Consider the following 17,049-nt stretch of genomic DNA (forward strand, 5'->3'; position numbering starts at 1 on the left):
TAAAATTAATTTTATTTTTCAAAGCCGTTTTAAGGAAATATTTTCCGGTTACTTAATTCTGAATTCTCAAACCTAATTTTAGGCCATAATTCCAAAAACTAATCTGGAGCCCAAATTAACAAAACCGGATTCACTAACCCAAAATTATCATCTCGAATTTTGGGATGTGACACCTGAATTAGTGGTTCCTGCAAGATTCGGTAGAGGTATAAGTATAAGGCATGTGAATAACAATTGAACTACATGAGCGCGGGCTACTTGAACCACCAACCTGAGGTTTATAAGGCCCTTACCTGCAACCATATTACTACTTAGGCTACGTTAAGCCTTAAGTTAGTAGTTTGAGTCATTTGCGCCTAGGTAACTTGATTATTATTCACACGTTTTATAGTAACATATCTCCTAAATCTTACAAGTACCACCAATCAAGGTGCCCCTTTCTGTGAACTATACAAGACTCTCCTCAAAGGTTGACACAAAACTCCAACACGAGAATAATAACTTTGATTATTGTAACCTAGTTGACTGCTTGACAGGCAATATTTCAAAGATTTCTCTCCAACTAACAAACTCACATTCAATATAATTTAGTTTTAGCGTCACACACAAGGATGAATTGCCCTCACACCCTATAGTTTAATAAAAATCATGGCTACAAAAATCTGTTCTTGGTGTATTAATTAGTGGATTAGAATGTTCGTACTGATTATCCATCGTTGCTAGATATTAGCAAACCATGGTTAAATTTTTTTTAAAAAAAATTCCAATTAGAAAAATATACCTCTCTGCATCATCAATTCAACGTCATCCTGTTAGCCTTCGTCCACCACAAACCAGATAAGGCTTCGAGTATATGTAAATGTTTAATCCATTACAGAAATCCTCAACTGGTAGAACAAGCAGAGTAAAATACAGAGTGTTTTACAGCATTCCCTTTACAAACCGACATTGTATTTATAAAACTATGAATATAGGAGTGGAGTCTGAAAGATTAGCAGATAACACAAGAATTGGGATGGTCTTCTGCAAGGACAACACGGTGATATGGAGTCATGTAAGGATTGTATGCCTTGTAAGCCTTGAGAAGCTCAGCAAGTTGTTCGCTTTCTTTCTTTTTGTTATCATCCTTCTTGGCGCCTTCATCTTTCTTGCCTCCACCATCTTTCTTCTCTTCTTTGGCTGGTCCCACTGTTAAAATCTGAGTGTACCATTGTTTCCTTAACTTGCTCACCACCACCACTGGGTCAACTTCCCCTATCACTGTTAACTTCTTATCCTTCATGTCTATCGCGATTGAATCCACTCCTGATAGCCCAGACACTGCTTTCATGGCTTTCTGTTTCTCTTTGTCATCTTGTAAATTTAATTTCAACACTACTTTCTGTAACAGAACCACATGCAAAAAAGAATATCATGTCAGAGACAAGAAAACATCCCTGTTCTGAATCTGTCCTGTCTATTAAGACAAGAATCCTATGAAAAAAACTAACATCTTTTAGTACAGTTGCCATCACAATAAGCACTTTAGTTGATGAAAACAAGTAAATCCTAAAAAAAAGAACTTTCAAACAAGAGTCAGATAGAAAGATACTAAAGATGGTTACTTTGTTATTGTTTTCCAATATTAGTACTAAAGAAAACAAGATTTGATGTTAAAAAGCCAGTTGATGAAAACATAAAAACTAATTGAATAATGGAAGATTCATTCTCTGCTGAGAGATTGGGATAAGAATAGATTAAAAGAAGGAAACTTGAGACCTTCATTGCTGTTGAAACTTGAACTGTGACCTAGATTTTATTAAACTACAACATGTGAATTTGCAAGAGAGACAGGAAGTCACAATATATAAACAAACAGAAAGAAATTTTATATGCATCTGATATAGAATTGTTCAATTCTTTTCATGTGTTTCAATAATGTTTCAGAAATTACATTTCCAACCAAATTTAAAAATGTACTAAAAATAAAATGAGAGAAAAAATAGGAGCAACGTGGAATATGAACAAAGGGTTTGTGTCCAAATTGCACAACTCTGACCATTTCCCTGTCTAAGTAGGCAAAGAAGATGACAAACCAAACCTATTTAATATTTATTGATGAATTTACTAATAATGACTCATTTAATATATTAAAAATGATTTAAGAATATCAAAAATGCTTTTATTGCCATTGTCTAATACGAATTTATAAAAGTACTGATTTTTTCAAATTATGATCTGTAGTGATATTGGACTCCATTGCTTTTGGCTCTTGTACGTTTTTAAATCGTAAGAAAAATATAATGTTGGATTTTAATTACTGGTAATTACTAATAATTTACTGGGCCGTGTATAATATTGTATTCAATGTACAAAATGGATAACTTCCTATTTTACTGTGAAGTTTTCTTTTTGAAAAAAAATTATATATTATGGGGGCTTTTGAATATTGTAAAAAAAAAAACTTAAATAATTATCAAATTAAGTTTCTTCAAAATCAAAAGTTGAATATGTAAAGTTTTTATTTTACCTTCCGATTGCATGCCCAATTGCAACTTAATTTATTAACTAAGAGAGTAAAAATATGAAATAAACACAAAAGTTTGTTATGCATTTCGAAACCTATATTTATGGGAATTTGTAAAATACAGTAATTTAAGTTTGACTCACTCACTAAATTATAATATTCCTCCTATACATTAAGTAGACCACTCTCTCCACTAAGACTTTCCCCTTAAAAATTTAATTACAATCTAACTAATAAAAATAATTTGTTTACAATAATATGCACTAAAATGTGTTCCTCACAGTGAGCAAAATAAGGGTTCTCAATCTCATACAAATAAACAAACTTTCTTTAAATAGATGTTAAATACTTGTAAAATCTCCAATTGGTGTAAACCTCTTGATCCTTGAAATTAGTTCGATCAATTCCTCAAGAAAGAATAAAATACTAGAGATCTTCTATGAGTAGTCTTTTTAGAAAAACAACTCTCTTAAAATAAGGAAACTCGATCACATTGAAAATCTTCAAAGAATTTTTACTTGATTTGTTTTCTTTAAGTTTTGGCTCAATAAAATGCTACTAAAAATCCTCCAAGCCATCATGTTCATTTTAGGAAACCTCTTGATTTTACCTCCCAAAATGGTTTAGTTTAAAAATTTCGACACTAAACCAAATTTCTTTGTCATTGGATAATTTTAGGGCGTTACAATGAGTTAGGGACTAAGATGTGGTGGTGATGGAGGGTGGGTATGTGAGAGATGAGAGTAAGGTAGTGAAGGGAGTTGTGTGGGGAGTTCCTTTAGGTTTGCTCAGATAATGAACGACTACTACAAGGAGATGATGATATTGAGAGTATTAAAAATACATAATTTTTTTTAAAAACAAGAATTTTAAAAAATCGTTGAATTTTTTTTATAAAGTTTTCTATATTTTTTATTTTTATTTTTATTTTGAAATTTTAAAATTTTGATATTTTTTTTGAATTATATATATTTAATTTTTCTATATTTTTTTTTAATTTTTTAATTTTTTATAATTTTAATCCAAAAATCGACTTGTCATAAGTGACATGTCACACCATGTCAATCATGTTATCAATTGATGTCTCATACCGCATTGGATAAAATGGTTGATCATTAGTTGACTAATGGTATCCATCAAATTTGGCCTTATTTTGAATTGTTTTTTAAACATTATGGGTGAGATTTAAAAAAAAAAGGGTTGAAGTGAGAAAACCTCGAAACATTAAGGGTGAATTTTACAATTATGCCATAAGATTTTAAAAGCACTAACATGGCAATTTGTGTGATAGTCATGTATGTTTTATTAAAATTCAAATAATAATAAATAGGCAAAAGGGTCTAAAAAATCCTTTGTAAAAAAATAAAAAAGTCAATTGAACCCTTAAGAAAAAATGCACCTAATTGAACCCTTACAACAAGGAACAAAATCAATTAAGCCCTTCTATTAACAGATGTTGAATTTGGTTCCCTAAGTGTAGTATATTTGTTTGTAAGCTTGTAATATTTTCGTACAAATTGGTTAATAAAATAATTTATGGTTTACATTAATATACTTTGTATAATGTCCTCATGTGGTATTTGCATGCAAAGGAAAATAGAAGCAAATATTGGCTTATTAGTTATCTAATGTTTAAGCTAATATTAAACGGTATTACGTGGTCAAACCGTAATATGAAAAGATAACTTATATTAATAGACGAATCTAAACATGTCATTAATCTAATTGGAAATAAGTAAATCGATTGAAAAAATAATATGTCGTCTATCAAATCTAATTGGGGAGCTGCCTTATCTTAGGTATCAAAGCGGATGACTACTAGAAGATAGAGACATAGATGTGATTGACTAGACTAATAGTACATTGGATCGGACCCAAAAAGAATAGATCCTGAATCCGTTTATGGATTTATTCACTTGTGACGTTCATAATGTGACATACCTTAATCCTGAGTGTATGACAGACTATGTACATGTGACTTGTATGCTTTGGTGTAAGTAAAAGTCTGAGTTCGAATAAAGAAGGAACTGAAAGCTGGTGTGTTGGGTATATGACTTCTGCAGTATGTAATGTCATTCACAATAGTATAATTCATATCCCAAGATACGAGTAAATGATATCCTCTCATTGACATTACATGATAGATGAAAAGTAAATACGGCTATGGGTCATTCGTTTTTATGATGAATGACTTGATTACTATTTGATAGTAACGACTTTTCATAAAGGAAAATGCAATGGTTACCATGAGATAAAATAGGATTATAATGGGAGAGTAGATTTATCCCAAAGAGATTAAGGATACCCTATAAGGGTTATACACTTATGACAAGATCATTGGATGAGCGCGGTTCGAGTTACTTTCGTAATGGTATGTCATTAGGAAGACCTCTGTCATGATACTATAGTGAAATGACACGATACTATAGTGAAATGACTTTGTGACTAAATGAGTTTATAATTAATAGGCGAAAAGGAAAAACTTAATTATAAATCATTTGAGCCCTAGTCACATATGTCTAATTAGTCCCTCTGCTAACTCGTTGAAACCGCGAATAAATTGCATGTTGAATCAAATGAACAAAAATGAGTAGAAATAGTAAAGTTGGAGAAATGGGAAACATTGGGAAATGAATGTGGTTTTATCACTAAATGAATATGACTTTAAAAATTAATTTATGGGTTTTCAAATTATTATTTAATTAATTAAAAAATTAAAGTTCGAAAATAGGATTAAATTAATTGGTCATAGTGAACCCATTGAATGTAGAAATATTAAATATTTTTCTCATAGATTCTTTGACAGTAAAGTTGTAATGATTTTAATGGAATTAGAATCGAGTTGAGAAAATTATTTAATTGAGAAATTAATTTATGATGTTTATTTTAGAAAATAGAAAAACATGTATTGGGTTGGATTGAATTATAAAATACTGGGTTAAAAGTCCAATAAGTACTTATAATTGAAACCGATATGGAAGAGACCTAAAAGCCCTTCATGCTAATTATATGGGATGACAAACCCTAGTATATTTAACTAGAGTTGCCCCACAATTGTAATAGCTTGTTTCTACTGGTACTAGAAATGGTGGTTTCGAAACGCCGTTTACCAATGATTGAGTCAATAAGTTTTAATATTTAATTACTTTATTATATTGTTATATGAAATCCTGGTTTGTTAATTTAATTGATTGGATAATCAATTTTAGTATAGAGATGAAATCGTAAAGGTGGTAAAAGTTGACAATTAGGGATTTCTTTTGTTAGTGGTAATATGATAATTAATTAGGGACTGAATTGATTATTCAACCATTTTGGTAGTTATTGGTCGGATAGGTGTTGGCTTTACATTACCTATAATGATGTTAATCTTAATTGATAATTAAATTTGACATATATATATGTCGTAACATAGTGGACAGAGGGAAGGAAAAACACATTCTTCTTTCTTTCATTTTCTGCATCACAATCTTTCTTCTTTGTTAAGCTAAGAAAACTCAGTCAAGCTTTGTGCTCTTGCAGGGTAAGTTAATTCGATTTTATTTTTCTTGAATTTGATGTTTTTGAATTTTTTGTGCTTCAATCTAACTAATAGCGGTGTTTGTTTCCAAAACTGTTAAAGATTTCTTGAGATTATAATTGTTGAATGCTTGTGTAACACCCCTATCTCGTAACCGTCGCCAGAATAAGTAAGGGGCATTACCGGACTTGTAACTCATGTCAGAACAGTAAAATTTTGAACTTTTTCTTGAAATAAAGATCGTTCATTTAAATAAGTACTAAGCACAACCAGAGGTGAAATTTAAACTTCACTAAGTAAACATTCAAAAGATGCCATTTTCGCATGGCTTATATACATTAACCAAAAATATTCTTCCGCCACTAGTCTATTCTATACATGCCATAAAATAATTCTAAACATAACAGTAACAAGCGGTGGATAGTGATGGTGTGACTAGTTGCTGACGATCCTCGAGCCTGTAGCTTTGCAATGAGATCTATAAAACAGAGGAAACAGAGTAAACGGAGTAAGCATTACAATGCTTAGTAAGTTTTAAGCAGTGTCAACAGATAATAATCAAATTATAACGTAGTTGTTCGTATATTTTATTTCACTCTTCCTTCGGGCATACCATCCCTTTACCGAATATGCACATATCATCATATACAATAGACAGATAAACTTTCACATAAAAGTGAGCTCATGTGACATAAATACATTGTATGATTTCACATAACCTCTCACACTGATCCGATGTCACATGATCATAGGAATAGTCTCATAGATTGCTCTCGTATGCATCACATAACTACCTTATGATTTAGTTCAAGTCAAGCTCACATATAAACTTGGAGTACATACCTGTTTAACCTTTCGCATTGAATATATTTATAAGCAATTCTTATTACGAAGTCTTATAGCTTTAACCTCTACTCGGATTATCGGCGAGACCTTTAGCTCAGACGAAATCTCCACACGAAGTTATCGGGTCTTACCCGGACAAAATCTCCACACGTAGTCATCGGGTCTTACCCAGACATAATCTCCACACGTAGTCATCGTGTCTTACCCGGAATATATTTCCAAGTTTCATGTACATTTAATCACATGTTACAACATTCACATCGACTGTCATATTTGTAATTCATTTGCCTCATCAAATATCTAATAATACACACCTTTCACATTGGTCGTTCGGCCACAATATACGCACATCGCCTACATATTTCACACTAGCCCTTCGGCTTTACCACATATACATATCTCATATATATATTTCACATTGACCATTCGGCTTTACCACATATGCATATCTCATACATATTTCACATTAGCCATTCGGCTTTACCACATATACATATCTCATACATATTTCACATTAGCCATTCGGCTTTACCACATATACATATCTCATATATATATTTCACATTGACCATTCGGCTTTACCACATATGCATATCTCATACATATTTCACATTAGCCATTCGGCTTTACCACATATACATATCTCATACATATTTCACATTAGCCATTCGGCTTTACCACATATATGCATGTTTATATTCACCACATTGGCCATTCGGCCTTATCACACATATGCATGCTCACATTCATCACATTGGCCATTCGGCCTTATCACATATATGCATGTTCACATTCATCACATTGGCCATTCGGCCTTATCTCATATATACACATTCACATTCATCACATAAAATCCTAAATCAAAATATAAATTTTCATGTATTCACATCACAATTATCCAAATATACTTCACATACCACATATACTATCATGTATACACTTTGTCTTGGCCGAATCTACATCAACCATTTTCCAATGAATAATTCAATTTCATGCCATACTATCATTTCATATTCGAATACTCATAAACTTACAATTTCACAAATTTTAATAACAAAGATCCGTCTAACACTCATATATCGTTTTACAATATCACGATTTAGAATTCACGTATGGGTTTAATCAATAGCTTATGAGCAACTAAAACAAGTTTTATCCATGTTTACAACAAAATCACATATTCACTACGAGCTGTTTTCCTGAGCAATAGTAACTAAATTATTTATAACTGGAGCTAAAAAACTCCAAATCACTTGCCGTTAATTTTCCCTGAATATATACTCGTATATCTTCCATCCATATAATTTCCAGAATTTTAGGTTTGGCCAATCAATACCAGATTTTTCTTAAAGTTTCCCCTGTTTCACTGTTTGACTAATCTGACCACTCTACACTACGAATCAAATTTTTCATTGTACAGAATTCATAATGTGTTCTATTTGATTTCATTTGAAACTAGACTCATTAAGGAGTCTAAGCATATAAATCTTATCTTATAACCATTTTTGTACAAATTATAATGATTTTCCAAAAAAAGAACAGGGGATTTCAGAGTCATTCTGACACTGTCCCACACAACTTTAAATATCTCTTTATAGGAAATTTATTTGCTTCCACGGTCTCTTTTATAAGAAACTAGACTGACTAAGATTTGATTACATATTTTATTCAGCCTATAATTCCACACCAACAATTTATAGTGATTTTCTAAAATCACGTTACTGCTGCTGTCCAAAGCAAATTATTACAATTTGCTCTTAAATTTCCAAGTCCAAACACTTATGAACTTACCATTTGAGTTTAAGACATATCATGGCCACATCATATCTTATTAAATCAACTCATTATGTCCTATTATGATTGAATTTACTCAACGTTTAATCACTTAAAACTTACCTCGGAAGTGGTCGACGACTAGATATCCACGGCTATTCGTTTACTTTCTCTTTATCCAAAATTGCCCCTCTATGCTCTTGAGTCTAATTTAACAAATAAATTGATTTAATCATTTGAACATCAAAAAGAGAACTCAAGGTACTTAACCCATATATACATTAGTCATTAGAGTCACATATATATGAAATCATGAATCAAACTCAACATTTTAGCCCACACTCTCTTTTAGCCGATTATCTAAGCCAAGATAAAAGCATTAATATGCTTGCCTCTAACCGAATACATGCAACACCAATCCATCTCATGTGGCCAAATATGCATGTCTATGTTGAGGCCAATTATATACTTAATACCACATATAAATGACATACATTTTACTAACTAATGCATTACATATTATAACTCAATACGCATCCATCATTTACTCCATAACTGAAACACCACCATATATAAATATATACCTTGAGATAATATATATGTCCTACCAATACATCATGTGCAATTATATATATATGTGCAAGAGCCGAATCACAAAGTTGATTATAACCATCTCATATATTTTCATCATATACCCGAATGCACAAGTACATTATAATAACTTCCAACTCAATTCATGTCACAAATTTATACTTCACAAGAATAAATCATTAACCAAATATAAACATATATCCAAAACACAAATCTTACCTACCATGTAATAAGCATATCAAAATAAACTCTTTCTACCATGGCCGAATGCATCAAGACACCATACCATTCAATTTTGGTCATGGGTTACACAACGAACTTAATGTCTAACTCAAAAATGCCAAAAAGAAAATCCAAGAGTCATCAATCGCCATCACATGTATCATTACAAAGCTTCACACTTAGCATGCAAATGACATCAACACAAATCCACCTTAGCCGAAACTTAACTCATCTTCATGCCTCGTCACCACAACATCAAATATCAACCAAGAAGACAACACCCATGGCCGAATATCATCTCCATGTTATAGCAAAGATTTAAACCATGGGCTAGGTAGAACTCAAACTAACAACTAAAAACATGCATGAATCTCATGGACAGCATCAAACATACCTTAGTCTAGCAAACCACCATAGCCGATTTTCTCCAAGCTCTTTCCCTTCCTTTCTTTCCTCTATTTGGCCAAAGATGTTCAAGAATGAACACTTTTTTTCTTTCTTTCTTCAATTCACGGCAATGGGGGGAAACATGGATGAGACAAATTTTTTTTTTCATCACTCCTCCCTTTGCATTATTATTTTATTACCCATACTCCTTATTTTATTTTTCCTAACATAAATCACTAACATAACATGTTTATGACATGTTTTGCCCATAACATTTTGTCCTCCTTCCTTGTCATGGCCGGCCACTACTAAATTAAGGGGGAAATTGACATGCAAGTCCACCCTTTTATTACATGCACTAATAGATCCTTATAGATTAACCTATCACATTTCAAAAGTGTCACACATAAGTCCTATTAGCTGAATTCACATGCAATCGACTAAATCGAAGCTTAAAACTTTCACACATTCATATTCACATATTTTAGACAATAGATATCATATTCAAATAATTTGGTGACTCGGTTTAGCGGTCCCGAAACCACTTCCCGACTAGGGTCAATTTAGGGCTGTCACAGCTTGGAATTATGGTGTTAAATGTTTAGATTAGATGAAAAGTTATGAAAAAGGATTACTTGGTAAAATGAGAAATTTTTAGTTTTAAATAACAATTAAAATAGAGACCTTTCGAAATCAAGTAAAGATTTCTATAAACATTACTATAAAGGGCTAGATAATTTAAGTGTTAGACAATTTAAGTGTTAGGTTTAAGGAAAGCTAGAGTGATGGAAATGAATTGACTTATGTGTTTCATAAGCTGATGAATGATGTTGTTTAATAAAAATTGAATCAAAATTATGTTATAGATCAAGATTTGAATTCACCAAAAGAAGATCGTGGGAAAGGTAAAGTTGTTGAGTAGACTTTATTGTGGCAAGTTATCATTTCCTCTAGGTAAGTTCATACAATATGAACATTACTAAACTTTCTTTCCTTCTGTTCTTAAATTGTATAATTGAAAATTTAGAAATTTAGATTTAGTTTGTTAAAATTATAGAGGAGAAATAATGTATCATGTTACGAAGGAAGGTGAATGAAATTACAAAATGAAAGTGTCCCGATGAACATAGTAAAAGACTTATACACCTGGTTACATGTTATTTCCTAATGATTTCGAGATCTGGTATTTGTTGCAGACTGAAAGATACATATGACAGATTTAGCTTGGATTAGTAATCTAATGTCATTTTAAAGGTTTAGCTTGGACTAGTAACCTTATATGTACATACAGCCCTGGCCAGACTTTCATTGTGTTGATAAAGGTTTAGCCCAGACAAGTAACCTGACACCTTTGTATGTGATTAGCTCGAATGAGCCTCTGATTTGAAGCGTACCTGTGTTTTGAGTTATTTTATGATGTTCATCGGGTAATAGAAAACGTGTGAAATGTTCAATTGGCAAGTTAAGAAATGAGGGCAAATGTAAGGTATGAGAAGGAATTTGATATGAAGAGTGTTGTTATATCATGTTACTTACTCGATATACTGTATGTAATGAAATATATGCACTTACCTTGTTGGCGAATTGTATCGGCGGGTAGGTAAACTGTGTTTGCATATTAAATTATCATATAATTATTATGTGAGGTAAGTTAACTATTGAATTTGTATGAGCTTACTAAGTATTCTTAATACTTACACCTAGATTGCATTTATCTTGTAGATTTTGAATGTTCAGAGTGTGGTAGTCAGATCAATAAGAAGTTCACACTATCTGCCGAAGTCATGGTAGACTCTTAATTTTATTTAAGTCAGTCTAGGTGGCATGTATATAGTCGTTTGGTCATATGTAAACACATGTTAGATTTAGAAGGTGATTACTTTGGACTTCGTGGTATATGTGAATAAATGAATGAATTTATTTTTGGTATGTTCCACGTTTAAGGATTCATGGGACCTATCACAGTATCGGTATCTACGAAACAACCTGCCACTTTAAGTATTTGTAGGAAATTTACCAATTTAAATGTTCGCCTTACTTTCCACAATAATTGTGTCCTCGAGATAATCTGCTATTTATCTATTTGAATTTCATTGCTTAAATGAATGACTCACAGGATCCACTCGTCACTTATTAGTCAACAACATGGTCTGCCATGTATGTTTAAAGTATATGTATGAGTTTCACATGATAACCCCTTATAGCTCATTTCCGGTGACTGGACCAGGCAAGGGGTGTTATGCCAATCCTAGTTACACTAGGATTTTGTTTTTCTATTGAAATAAACTTCTACTAATTCAATAAGGATTTCACTTCTTCCTATAAATAGGTGACACAGGTAGGGCTAAATAAACAACTTTGAGATATTGTTATTCTACTCGAAAATAGTGAGAATTTATTTTCTAAGTAGAAATTCTATTTTCCAGAATAACAATTCTACCAGTTTCTATTGAAGAGATCTGATTTCCTACTAAAAGAAAATAAATAATTTCTAGTTCTGTGTTTGAGTTGAATTCGTTCGAATCCACATTCAAAACAGTTCATGTTACAAGAATAGCGAAAAAGATTGTTCGGTTGAAAGTCGAAAACGACAAGGATCTGTCTAGCCGAAAACACATGTACGATTTTGGTAAACGGTTTATTGCTATAAATATCACAAATTGACTCAGTTTTCAAAATTTTAATTTTTCACTATGTAATAAAATTGTTTTCAAACTAGATTTTTCCAGTGGAAACCGTTGGTTGACCAAATTGGCTATTAACAATACTATCATGGCTAATAAATATGACACGTGACATGCATATGGATTAGATGTTGATGTGGCAAGCATATATTTACAAAATTAAAAATTCTAAAAAAATAGAAAAAAATTACTAAAACTTTTACTATAATGAACCTAGTCAAATGTTAATTATAAACATAAATTCCAAATATTGTAAAAATAACTATTAAAAATGGTAAAGAATTATGAAAAAAAGGTAAAAATAAATAAATAAATTTGTTCATATTGATTCTAAATATAAATTTCGAATATTATAAATGCTATCGAGAATGGTAAAAAATATAAATAATCATAAATAATTATTAAAAATTCTCAAAATCATAAAAATTCTTTAAATTATAAAGAAACTAATATTTTTATAGTCTAGAATGAAACTCTAGATTTAAATTCTGAATATTATAAAAATATTTTAAAATTGTAAAAAAACTTTAAAATGGTAAAAAAATATAAAAAATATTTACACTACAAAAATAATAATTGAAAAGTATAAGCATAACATTCAATATAACATTCAAAATTTTTATTTGTTGTTTATTTAATTATGACTTTCAAATAGAAGCCCCTAAAAGCTAATTCTATGAAAATATTGTACCCTCAGAGATTTAGAAATCATCTGGGGTTTGTAGTTATATATTGATTTTTTCGTAATTTGATATGTCAAATTAGGCTCTCTCGAGTACTTAATGAGTTTGTTCTCAAGTAGTTTACGAGTCTTTGTAATGTTTTTTATTCGTTCTTAGCTTTTAGTGTTAATAATAGTTTTTCTTACATTTTACTTCTTTTGAGACCCAAATTGACAAAATTATGTCATTATGAGTCTAATGATTGATTTGTGCTTGTGTAGGGAGTTGACTAAGGCCAAACATCAAGAAATACCTCAACTGTTATAGGGGTCATGACATATGTGCATGTGTGTCGTGACACAAACTCCCCATCACCTTAAGGAACCATACTTCAACGAAAACTCAATTTGGAGTAGTCTTTCATTAAAGTTGCAACACTAAGTGTGTGGTGTCATGACATCGGGCCTTAAAGTCTCAACTACAAGCCCTTGAGGTCACGGCTCAATTTTCAGTGGTATTGAAAAATGAGGTTTTGAGACCTCATTTCCATAAACCGAGTTCGTGAATATTAAATAAGGATAATTATGGAGTTAGTTTATAGATGCATTAAAATTTTGTTAAACGATTTAGCCGAAATTGTAAGTAATTAAGACTCAATGACTAAATTGTAAAAGTTTAGTCGCTATAGATTTTTAATTAGAATAAGGCATAGGGACTTCAATAACAATTATTAAAAGGGCCAAAATAGCAAGGGTACCAAATTGAGATAATGTTAGTGGGATGTGATGTTTATTACCAATAGAATAAGTTAATTAAAGTTTAAGCCAAATTAATTGTAATTAAGTTAATTAACTAAGTTTAATTAAAATAAACTTAAGCATATAAGTAAATTTAAGTGGGAAAAAGATGACAAGAATTGTCATCATTTTCCCAAAGACCATTAAAACCATTATAGAAGAAAAGAGAAAGCTTTGATGTTTTATTCAACACTCAACCCTTAATTGCAAGTCCCTAGCCATTTTCTTTGATTTTTATGGAAATAGAATCATGGGAGCTTGATTTAGCTAGCCCATGTGCCAATTTGTGAAACTGCTAAAGTTTTTTATAGATACCATTATTGAGAAATAGATGAAATTGAAGTGAAATTGTTACAAACTAAGCTTATATTAAGAAAATGACTAAATTGTAAAGCTTAATTGTTAGTTTCATACATTAAGGGATCAAGTTGAATAAAATACAAAACTACTATGAAATTCCAATAGGAATAGGAAGTAGAGGGACTTTAATGAATATATGTTAAAAACCAAATTTGAATCCGAAGCTCTTGATTGAAAGTTATGCTTGTCCCGATTTTAGGGACTAAATTGAATAAATTGCAAAATATGCATAAATTCACAATCGGTTATGAATTGACTAGTAATTGATTGTGTGTTATGTTTTGTGACTATTCATAACTAATGTTGATGTGGAACCTTGAGAGGGAAAGAAAAAGCGAGAGTTATCGACGAGTGACGTGAGACCACAGTTTGTACTTTTATGATTCAGGATAGAAATATTTGCTTGTATTTGCATGTTTTTTGAATGATTAATCATTGAGGTGAGTATATAGTAATATTTTGAATTGTTTTATTGACTTTGATGTAGGTTATCTGAATAATGGACTAAAATGAATAACATGAAAAATGACATAATTACTTGAATTATGTTATATAATATGGTAAATGGATAGAAATATGTTGTATGACATAAAATAAATGTGATTTGATGATGAATTTAATTGTGGTTGTGAATATGATCAATAAATGATATATGTACTAAATTGCAAAATGAAATGTGACAAATGATTGTTATGCAACAAACAATGTCTAGGATACAAAGTTATATATGTGATCGAACTCAAGGTATGAATATGTGAGAAAGAATTGTTATAGGTATAGGAATGCTTATATGTATAATTGATGCTTGTGTGAATTTAGTAAAAGATTAGGATACTATTAGCATACCAGTAGGGTCATATGCACTTGTACAAGGTTTGAAATTATATGGAGATTATTATAGATTAAGTTAGGGTCCAACATTTGTTACGGATCATTGAGTATTATATGTCTCTTCAGTGCTCTGTTGTGGTGTAGTTTAAGCTCTTACGAGCTATTTTGTGTGGTGTAGTTTACCCGTGTACTTGAATCCATTTTACTAGGGTTATAACAGGCAAATCATTATAATTAGAATTGGAAAACTTGAAAATATAATGAAATAGATTAATAACAGAATATAGTATCGAAATAAACTATTTGAATCAATTAAAAATGAAACTGAGGGTCAAAATGATTATGAATGTTTTAAATGGTGAATTGGTATTGATAGCTAAAGGCCTTAAGATAGATTTTAGTATATGTAATTTAATTTGATCATTCTATTGCCACGATAATTAAATTAGTATGCCATTGGTACTTGCATCCCTTCGTATGTAATGTTACCTTATGTCATATAGAATATATGTTGGTATGCATTGAGATTATAAGCATCATAACATATTGCTAATGTTACTTTATGTTATATTATCTTGGATGATGAAAGTACCATTGAACTTTATCGCTCAGGGTATGGTTATTTGTTCCATGCGTAGGTGCAGGTATTTCTCGAAGCCCCAAGAAGTGAAATTATCATCCAAACTGTCATTTTTTACTCAAAAATTTTTGTATAGCTCATTTTGTTTTGGTCTTTTGGCATGTACCTAAGAGCACTTTACTAAAGGTTTCAAATGGACATGTTGTTCATGTTGTGATCATATGAAATGTTTAAAGTTTATGTTTATACAAGGAAGTGAAATGTTTAGCAATTGTGTTTTGAATATGATCATTTAGTGAATGGTTGAATTGGATTCCTAAGGATAATGGTTATATAATTACTACGTTTTTGGTAAGGCCTAAGTAGGTACCAAATTAGACCTTGATGGATAATAGGGGTCTCGTCGCGATAAGGAACAGGCCAGGGTCCAAGTTGTGACGATGTAGTCTCGAGGTCACGACGAACCTAAGTCAGAGAGTTACGTCGCAACGAGAAAACTCTTGAAGTCACAACCTAAACTTAAAATTGTTTTATCTTTACAATTTGATCCATTTCAACCTTAAGTTAGCAAAAGAGCTCTCGTAAGCTTGTATAAGACCCAAAAATGGTTATGTATTGTGTAATGCACATGTGTTTAAATTTATAATGATGTTGGATTGAATACTATTGATTATAGTTACTCCGAAAATAAATATGACATCCTATAGCTCTAACCTAGTGATTAGATCGGGTATGGGGTGTTATAGAACCTAGTGCCTCTATCATCGAGGTCATGACACTAACAAGGCTGTGTCGCGATACCAAAAACCCTAGGCCAAGATCGTGTTTACTACCACAGATGTCTGATCTGCCACAATTCATTGTGGCAAATTAGGTCCTTTTCAATACTTGGTGAGCATGTTTGCTAACAAATAATTTATTTTTTGTTAAGTTTCTATTTAGAATACTCAGTCAATAAAGTTTGCAATTTGGAATGTTTTATAACCTTTTAGGCCAATTCGGGCCTAAGGGAGGACTAACGTGCTAGTTGAGTATGTAGAACCCCAGCTTAAGCCAATTAGTTAGTAGACTGCCCTTTTTTCCGCGACATATCTTCCAAACTGCCAAAGGAGTATACTGTCTTTGGTTTTGTGACACACCTACGACAAAGGCCAATTAAAATAATAGGGGTGTTTTCATCCGTACAGCTCAATTTAGTAATGCTTAGTCATCTATATTAGGTCTAAATGAGTCATCTAACATGACTGTTATAAATAGGAGTGCTCATAACTGAAATGGGGACTTCTTCCA

General features: G+C 31.4%; 1 protein-coding gene across 1 annotated transcript; it reads right to left on the reverse strand.

Moving 5' to 3' along the window:
* Positions 1–853: 853 nt before the first annotated feature.
* LOC107953299 (heavy metal-associated isoprenylated plant protein 39) lies at positions 854–1,959 on the reverse strand. Its single transcript, XM_016888557.2, has 2 exons — positions 1,759–1,959; positions 854–1,381 (listed from the first exon to the last, which is right to left on the reverse strand). Exons 1-2 carry the CDS (start codon positions 1,762–1,764, stop codon positions 992–994), a joined length of 396 nt encoding a protein of 131 aa, XP_016744046.1. The 5' UTR covers positions 1,765–1,959; the 3' UTR covers positions 854–991.
* Between the last annotated feature and the right edge of the window lie 15,090 nt (positions 1,960–17,049).

The sequence above is a fragment of the Gossypium hirsutum genome, chromosome A08, assembly GCF_007990345.1.
Source record: "Gossypium hirsutum isolate 1008001.06 chromosome A08, Gossypium_hirsutum_v2.1, whole genome shotgun sequence".
NCBI lineage: Eukaryota > Viridiplantae > Streptophyta > Magnoliopsida > Malvales > Malvaceae > Gossypium > Gossypium hirsutum.